Genomic DNA, 9,559 nt, shown 5'->3' with positions numbered 1-9,559 from the left:
TTTCCTCCATCTTCCTGTCTACGTATTACACATCTTTACATCTCAATCCGTCTTCGTGATCCGTTCTTCTCCGCCCTCTTTCTCTCAGGTTTATGCTGGTATCGGGGATTGCCGGGCGAAGCGTTTTTTGCAGCCAGCTGGCACAGAAACTCTAGCTGGTGAGATTTTTTTTTCTGTACAGTAAATGGAAATCTCACAGAGGAAACACTTGGCACCGTCCCTTTCTATTGGATTCAAACTAATCTGAACCCATAAGGACAAGCTCAACGCCAGTTTGGAGTAATGGAATTAGAAACGTAAGATGCTCGGTTTAAATCCAGGTGTAATAACATTAAGTGCTGAGCGGTGATTATAATTTTATACTCCGTCAGCACACAAACTGGTGCAAGGTGTATTTACGGGATATTTACAGTTGAGTGTTTTAGTGCAACCAAATGGCAGTTAATTCTTTATGCATTGTGCTTAAGTGATTAAACGTCTTTGTCTGTGGTGATTTAACTTGTGTCTGATGGTTTCAGCCTCTTCCATGGAAAGGATGAGAGTTCTGGTGGCACCATGCGTTTACACATTAACCCGAAGGCCTGATTTACTGCCATGGTCATAGAGTGGAAAATACACTCAAGTGTCTGTCTGTGTCTCCTTCTCCCCGTCTCTCTAACACTGTCGCTCTGAGCAAAGAAGGAGAAAAAGGCGGAAAAAAGAATAAGGACGGAGAAGTGAGGAAAGGCAATCTCTTCTTCTTTTCTCTCTGTCTCTCATCCCGCTCTCGACCTGAAGGTAAAGTGCCGCCCAGGTGTAATGGGCACTGTGCTCACCTGCCTGTTTGGATTAACCTCCACACACAACACACAATACACACATACACACACACACACACTGAAAGAAAGAGCTGATGAACGACTAGACCTTTTGCCCACTGGTCTCAACAGTAGGTTTGCCATTTTAGTTCCAAAGAAAACACAACCTCTGGGCTGAAGATACGCCATTCTACTTATATTATTTTGACAGTTTTGGCATTTAAAAGAAATCTGTGAGCAAATAGTCCTGCCCCAATAAATGATAAATGATCTTACTTGGCCTTGCAAACTGCAAACTCATCTAGATTTACAAATAGGGCTGTTTATCATATATATTTCTATATATTGTTTCTATGGTTGAAAAAAACAGCAGCTGACGTGTGTTATGGAACTATTCACATCATTTGGAAATTGAGGTGTATTGTCAAGTTTTTCAAGCATGTTGCAGCTGTAGTAAATTATATTTATATACAGTACATACAGTATCTACAGTTTACTGATTATTGCACTTCTGAACCACATTGAATTTGAGGTTAATGTGCTATAAATAACCAAAGTTATGTTTCGTGACAAATTAAATCAAATTTCATGCTATAAAATGTCACCTAATATGTAGACGTGGCATCCAATGTGACCTACATTTAAAGTGGTTTCAAGCACTTTATTCAAGTCCTCCTCAACCTTTACAACACCACAATCAAATCAAAATGTTTTCAAGGATTTCCAGTACCCGTCAGATCCCTGATTATCATAGAGGAGACATGTTTTCTCCCTCTATAGCAGACACACACAAACACACAGCTTTCTTCACACCCAGCACCTTGAGTATTAGGCTAAATTATTGAAGAGAATGAAAACAGTGCAGCAGTAAAAGTACAGCAACCACTGGCTGCTGCACTTTATCCAATACACACACACACAAACACAACTTCTGACATCATGCCACTGCCACGTACCAACCATTTCCATAAAACATGCGCAAATTGTTGCAAGCAAACAGAAACATACTTGATAAAAATAGAAATGGTAGCTGCAGTGCAGAACAGTCCATGCACAGAAACGTGTCACTCTCGATGTGCACACACTGTATATATACATGAACACACATGCAAATAAAGACACACAATTATAAACATGCAGGCAACTGTGCAATATGCATCTCCAGACACACACACACACACACACACTATACAAAAAGCCCAATTGTCCTGACACACACGTAAGCCTGCCAACAAACACGCAAGGGCACAGATTCCCTCCTGGTACAGTACTCTCCCTCTCTCCATCAAAAACACATACACAAACACAGCAATTTGCCAATGAACATACAATGACACACACTACATACATGTACATATGCATGTGTATTTATGCATGTGTACATACACAAACACACCTGAAACATGTATGAGACTGCTGGCAAAACCTACAAAAAAAAACCCTGTTTCAAACATATGTGCCGTCTCTCTCTTTCACACACTGACACACACACTCCAACGCAAACACACTCATGCATACACACACCGGCTCTGACGTCAAATGGCTTGCCCGGAGTACAGTAGATGATAGATTGCATCTAGCAGCACCAGAAACGGACAGACAGAGTGGTTATTGTTCAGCTGGTATGATTCAGCGCTAGGACAAACCTTGTAGAACAAAGAGCAAGAAAAAGCGCACAGTCTGTTCAAAACTTAGTGCCTATTCTATAATTAATTTAGGAAAATTAATGTGTTCAATATGCATATCATATTACATCTTGTTGTGGTGATTTTGCATCATTTTAGCAATAAACTCCTCTTAGTAAGATGGATTTAGTTGAACAATGGACGTGCAAACTGGTCGCTGTGTTTTTGTGCATGAAAGAACGAAACTCACTAACTAACAGAGAAGGAAAGGAAGGACAGATAGAAAAAAGAAAGTAAAGGTTTTCATTTAGCATTCCAGACATTCCTCCATTTCTTTCCTTTTTTTCAGTGCTTCGCTTTCTTTCTATGTGAAACACTGTACTCACCTGCTGTGATCAAAGAGGTGGAACGAATTGGGTGAAGACATTCACACACTCTCACACGCAAAACCAAAGCAAGGCACCGCATTTAAAAGTGACAAAGGAGAAAGACAAAACTGACAAGGCCTAAAAAAGCAAGCATCCGTGTTCAGATCAATAAGATTTATTAGACCCGGGTGTGCCTGTTCTACTGAACTGAGTTCTGTGGTAAAACTGCTCCACGGGCCCAGATGGAGAGCAAGGAGCGGGAAGAGAAGGACAAGGGGGCTGTGACAGAGAGGAAAGTGGGAGTGAAATGGCGAGACAGAGAAGAAGATACCACTGAGAGAGAGATGGAGAGTGTGGTGACAATGAGGAGACGCTGTGGTAAGAGACAATTAGTGGATGTGGGAAGTGAGACAAGAGAAAGCGACTGGCAGTAAAGAGGGACAGGATGATAATTTAAAGCTCAGTAGGAAAGGAACAAAAAGAGACTCCCATCTAATCTGGAGGACTTTTTGTCCCACTTTTCTGTTAGAAAAGTTAGAAACAAATTATGTAAAACAAAATACAAACTTTTGTCACTGTGGTATTTTTTAGTGAGAGGCATCACACACCCACATGAACCAGAACATGCAGAGTTTGTTTTCCTGATGGCACATCACACAGTATGTCTGCCTTACAAGGAGCCAGTCTTTGTTCAACCACTTAAAAAAACATTTTATTCTAAATATGAATCAAAATTCTGTATGTAAAAGATGTTGCACATATTGACAAAACCCAGACAGGACTATGACCAGTCTCTGCAGTCCCCCTCTATCTGCTGGCTGTGTAAGTAAGCAACAGTTTGCCACCACAATCACCAATCCAACTTTATCAGGTTTTATTTTTGGATTATATGTCAATAACATGCTGTTCTGCTGCCACCTAGTGGCCAAAAAGTTCACTTTAACAATGTTTTGTGTTTGTTTTTTGCATCCTTACATTTTTTGGCAATTCTTTTTTACAATTTAATTACCAATATTAAAGCATTTATTTATTAGTCCATCCATTATCCTTAGCCACTTTTCTGAACTTGGGTATTGTGGGACTGGAGCCGAAACCCAGCTAACATTGGGCGAGAGGCGGGGTACACCTTGGACATATCACCAGACTATCACAGGTTTCAGGATTCAAACCTGCGACCCTCTAGCCACGGCTAACCACGACATCACCCTGCATTTAGCAAAGCCAGAAACTGTTAAAACAGAAATTGTTATGAAATCGCCAAATGTCCGATGTGACAAATGCTTCCATCTGGAGAAATGACCAAATTTAAACTTAAAACAGTGATATTCAAATATTCAAATAAAATCTATTTTGTCAAACACAGAAAGTTGTTTTAAATTACAAACATATAAGACAGAAACAAGCAGCAAATCCTCTTTTTTTTTATAATGGAACCAACAAATATTTGGCATTTTTGTTAAATGACTGAATAATTACTCAAAAAATACCCATAATTTAGCAAAATATACAACAAGACATTCCTAAGTACGACAATGTTGTAGATAATTGGATCATTTATCAGATCTGCCTAACAAGTCCAAACATTAGATAAAGAATGTCTGTTATTCTGGTTTTGAGTCTGTGGTGACACATTGTAAAAATATGAGAGGAAGGGAGTTATGCAGCGGGAGTACAGACAGAAGGAGAGGAAGAGATAAAGCTTTAGCCGGTCGGAAGAGAGGTGAAGATAGTGGGCCGAGCGTGAAGGAGGAGGTGAAAAAGCGAGGAAGCGTGGAGGAAAGAAGGAGGGAGGAGGAAGGACGGTGGGTGGAGATGAGATATGCATTCCTCAGCAGGGGCGTGACCCAGCGTGTATGTTTGTGTGTGTGTGTGTGTGTGTGTGTGTGTGTGTTCATATCCCAGAATTACTGGGAGGTAACTTAATTCAATTTCTAACACGGAGATGATGGCGAAGACAGAGAGAGAGAGGGAGGGAAGGTAGGGGTGCGGGAGGGAAGCGAGAGCTGACTCACCGTGTAATGACAGAAATAGAAGAAAACAGGAATGAGTAAGAAGAAAGAGAGAAAAAGGAGCGAGGGGACAGAGAAGAGCCAGAGATGAACAGAAGAAGAGAGAGACTGAAGAGAAGAAAAGTGACGGGATAATGAGGGCAGGAAATGAAAAGGATGCCTTTGGTTAAAAGGGTGTGATTTGTCTGGAGGAAAGAAAGGGAATGAAAGTGAAAGAGATTAAGAAGGAGAGAACGCATATTTCCCAATATTCGAGATCAGAAAATATTGTTACAAGTCTCAACTTGCATATTCACTCGCTGTAACAGCACACACACATTCCCAAAGAGGACTGTGTGAATGTGTGTGTGTGTGTGTGTGTGTGTGTGTGTGTGTGTGTGTGTGTGTGTGTGTAGGTAACTGAGGATTTTTCTGGAGTGTGTGGCAGGAGGCCAAATACATGATAGATTGATCAACTTATCATCGGCTCCTTTGTTCTCTCACACTCCGCATCACTTTGAATAAGTGTGCACACACAAGACACACTTAAGAGAATTACGGATGCACGCACACACACACACACACACACAGGCACACTGAACATGTTCACACACACACACACATGCACCAAACTGGCTGTAAATTTTCTTGGAGAGTGATTTAATATCTGGTGATGTAATTTCACAACCTGAAGTCCTAGCCCACATTCTACCTCGACGTTAAATTTGTCCTGGGAGCAACTTCAAAGCCCCAAATAATTTCAAAAGCACACACACGCGGAGATAAGAGCACCTGCTAATGACTGAAATGGAGCGAGGATTGAGCATTTTTTGCACTGGTTTCAACATGACAGCGTGTGAAATGAGTCACTGTGAGGCAGCGAGTGTGTGTGCAAATCATGTCTTGTATAATATTACGGCATCCTGCCAGACTAGCTGTGTCTCCGTCTCTTCCAGATGGCTTCTGAACCAACAGACAGCTGGGAGTCCCCAACCAGGCAGCCCCAATTTATCCGTTTACCCGTCTTCAAGGCCAACTTACAGCGTTGAGACAAATCCACCAGAACAATCCAGAAAATGATCAGGACACGCGCCCCTTTGTGACAGCCGTAGACTTTTTAGAGAAGTCGATGTAGCTTAAGGATCAGAAAAATGAGACCATGCAGAAGTGCCTTAAACCTGCACTGTTTCCTGCTGTTCTGGTAACCTGTGTAAACCATAGACTTTGTAGTCTATGGTAAACCATTACGGTAGGGGTCACTCTCTCATCCAAATATGGTCACTTTTGGCTTCAATAACAACCAAGATGGTGACGGCCAAAATGCCAAATTCTAGGCTTCAAAATAGGAGTCTAAGTCAAAGCGAAATTTTGAAATGTTAAATTAAAAAAATGCAAATTAGGGACATTTGCAACTGGTTAAGAGTGAATTAAAAAAGCTGTATAAACGCACTTTAGTCAGAAGATGGCAGTATTATAGGCTAATCCATTAGAAAACAGTAGAAGAAGAAGAAGCAATTGCCAAAGAAAGAAAAAGGTAGAAGAAGAAGAAGAAGAAGAAGAACGGCTGATCAGTCATGTAAGTTAAATGTTCATGACTTGTGTAAGTTGTAAATTGTGGTGCCAGAAAAACACAATGCTTTGTTTAGAAACAGCTCTAATGTAGCATTAATTATCTCTTAAGCAATTTCCCCTCTCATCAATACTTGCTAATATCTTCTATGATGTTTTAGCGTTTTAGCACAGAATACCAGGTCGATATGCAGCCCGGCTAGCTCAGTCGGTAGAGCATGAGACTCTTAATCTCAGGGTCGTGGGTTCGAGCCCCACGTTGGGCGTCAGTGTTTTGGACAGTGGACTTGGTGAGACATCTGAGATGAGTAGGTAATGCTATACCCTGAATTTGTGGTGGTACAGGCACAACAGAGAGATGGGTGTGATCCAAAAAGTGCACTTCTACAAACAGATCTAACATGGCTTTTCTCATGTAAATCTTTAAAATGAACATAGAAATTTGTTGATGGAAGCACAACTAGTCACCAAGTCCACTTCTTATATCCGCTCAAGGATGCCACTCCATGAATATCACTCCATGAATATCACTTAATAGACAAAAGTGGGTAGAAAAACTGTATCACAGATGGAAAAACAAACCAGATGGAAAACCAAAGCAAAAACTAAAATCTGCAGGATTTGGGCAAAATTTGATTTCCTGAATTTCCAACCTGGATTAGCTGCAATGACATAGAAATTAACCCGAGCCTGGTCAGGATATTGTTTTTGACATTTTGATCCTCTCATCTCCGGCCATTTGTAACTGGGCTTTAACTTTGAACGATGAACAAAAAATAGCAATTCACAAGATTTTGTACCACAGATACACTCATAGTTGCACACAGAGATGCCTCTTTCCTACCTGCGTTTCCTCCTGCACCACCCTGTACTGTTCCTTCCACACGGACATCTTTGTGGCTTCGTCCTTCCTCAGCGCCCTCTCTTTCTTCAGCTCTGGACTCCAAAACGTCTTAATGGAGTTCATGGAGGAGCTCAACTTGGACTCTTTCGCCTCCAGCTAAAAGATATTCACATAAAAATTTTATTTGTATCGACTGGGATCTGAAAGATCCTTGATCATTGTTTACAGATCAACTAGCTTTTAGTTTTTCTTTTTAGCTATAGTCTTTTATTTTAATTTAGGACGGCCTAATTACGAGAGTAACACACGAGTAAACAAACAAACAAACAAACTGAATAAGATAGCATAAATTTGAAAATAAATGGTGCCTCCATGTGTCCTTACTTCTCTGCGTAGTAGTTCGTTCTCTCTCAGCACTTCTCTTAACTGTGTCTGCAGGTCTGACATTGCACCGTCTCTCACCTGGTAACAAAACAAAGTTGAAGTATAAAATGTTAGACACAAGTGATATCCTGATTTTTGTTCCTGTCTTACATTATAAACATTTTTATCTCTTTGCAGCTTTAACTACTAAGAGCTGGTGATCCTAGAAAAAAAAAACTGAAAGTGAACAACTTCCCCTGAAAGTCACAAATATGCATACAAATATTTACAATTCATACCAAGATTTTACAACAAACTGTTGTTTGAAATTGGGCATTTGTATACACAGCTCCATCATATGATGCACACCTCACCTGAGTATTAATGAGAGAATGTCACCCATGAAAATGTTTAATTCATCATGACATTAGAACAGCGGTATGCCAAAGAATTAAAAATATCTTGGATTAATTTTTAAACAACAAACAGACTCTGCCTTGGTAGCTACTGTAGAAAAGGAAATAAAAGAGATCAAATGAATAGAGGTGTTTTTTTTTAAGAAATAGTTATTGGAACAAGTGTTGAGGGAGAAATAAGAGAGGAAGGAGAGACCCATCTTGGAGAGATGAGCTCTCAGGTTATGACTAATAGTGCAGAGGGAGTGGGAGGGCAGACCTTAGTCTATTTGAGCATACTGTATGAATACCCACACTGCTCTTTTATTATTTAGTGGAAGCGTGGCTTTAGGAGAAAATATTAACCCTGAAACAATAAGCCCCTCTCAAAAAATTGAACAGGAGGATAATTAATGTGTGACAAAGTATTTTGTTTCCTAATTGCAATTGATTTGATCTTTTTATATGGAGCTTCAGGCTGTTTGATCAAAGGTGAGACAAAGATTGTCTTCACCCTTAATCATTTTCATGCACACATTCTCTATCTGATGAGTGAAACATCATGAGGTCGGCGCTTTTGTCATTCTTACAATTTTAGAACAATTTTCTTTAAAGATAACACCCCAGTATTGCTAATTCATGTTTTTATTCCTACAGTTATCCTGTCTGTTAATGAAATACTTTTGACATTTTGGAAAACATTTTTTTTTAGATTTCTTACCAAGAGTGAGTAAATGAGAGGATTTATACTTCCCTCACATCTCCTCAATTTGAAGCTGGAACAGTTAGCGTATCTCAGAATAAAGACTGGAAACAGTTTGCCTGTCACAGGCCAAAGGTTAAAAATGACGAGTTGTAGTTTTATGTGGGTTTATGTGCTGGACTACTTCTTGGCCAGTAGCAGTGACTTTAGAATCAAACCGTCCCCACAAAGTTGCCAAGCAACCAGCAGGGACTTAAGGAAGTTATTGCTCCAGTCCTAGAAATAATCCAGCACATAATGTCCCAATTAAACCACTCGTTTTTTTACACTGTGGTTTTTGTACTAATTAATCAAATAAGATAATACTTGTTAATTAGTCCGTTTTAGAGGTGTAAGTCCCAGCTTCATATTGAATGGACAGAGTGGTATTGATCTCTTGATCTATCTGTCTGCAAGCATTTTTCCTGAAATTATCCTTTTTATGTCATTTTCATTTGAGTAACTTCTAGAAATATCTCTGTTATTTTGTGACTTGGGCAACTCCATCAAACTTTTATTAGATTTTTGTCATTTTATTTTGCCAATTTAATGGTCTGCCTCTGAAGAATGAGCTGCCCACTTTAAGCTAGTCTTAAGTCGGTGAAAAAGAGAAGCTTGGGTTCAAAAGGTGCATGGTTGATTTTTTTCTGTTTAATAAGGAAAAAAGGTATACGATTAATTCCTTTCTTGACATTTGGCGGGACTAAAAAGGCTAACAGAACTTGCCCATGAAGTTGTTTTCAGACACAATCCTCTGTTAATTGTGGCATTTTCATTGTGATATGTTTGAAAGAGATTGATTGATAAAGTTTTGAAAAGATATACACCTTATCTGTCAAGAATAAATCCCATTGTCACAATCATTTCA

The 9,559-nt window shown here is 39.7% G+C and overlaps 1 protein-coding gene and 1 non-coding gene across 4 annotated transcripts in view; one reads left to right on the top strand and one right to left on the bottom strand.

Moving 5' to 3' along the window:
• LOC131960413 (ELKS/Rab6-interacting/CAST family member 1-like) overlaps nt 1–9,559 on the bottom strand; it is a 164,998-nt gene that overhangs the window by 139,620 nt on the left and 15,819 nt on the right. For all 3 annotated transcript variants that reach the window (XM_059325627.1, XM_059325628.1, XM_059325629.1), the window contains exons 3-4: nt 7,576–7,653; nt 7,192–7,347 (exon numbers count right to left, since the gene is read on the bottom strand). In XM_059325627.1, the coding sequence (XP_059181610.1) occupies nt 7,192–7,347; nt 7,576–7,653 (234 nt within the window). The remainder of the gene's footprint in view (nt 1–7,191; nt 7,348–7,575; nt 7,654–9,559) is intronic.
• Nucleotides 6,541–6,613, top strand: trnak-cuu (transfer RNA lysine (anticodon CUU)). The gene has a single exon. It is a non-coding gene; the product is annotated as a tRNA-Lys (tRNA).

This window comes from Centropristis striata, chromosome 22 (assembly GCF_030273125.1).
Source record: "Centropristis striata isolate RG_2023a ecotype Rhode Island chromosome 22, C.striata_1.0, whole genome shotgun sequence".
Lineage (NCBI taxonomy): Eukaryota > Metazoa > Chordata > Actinopteri > Perciformes > Serranidae > Centropristis > Centropristis striata.
This window is presented reverse-complemented; position numbering and strand designations above follow the sequence as displayed.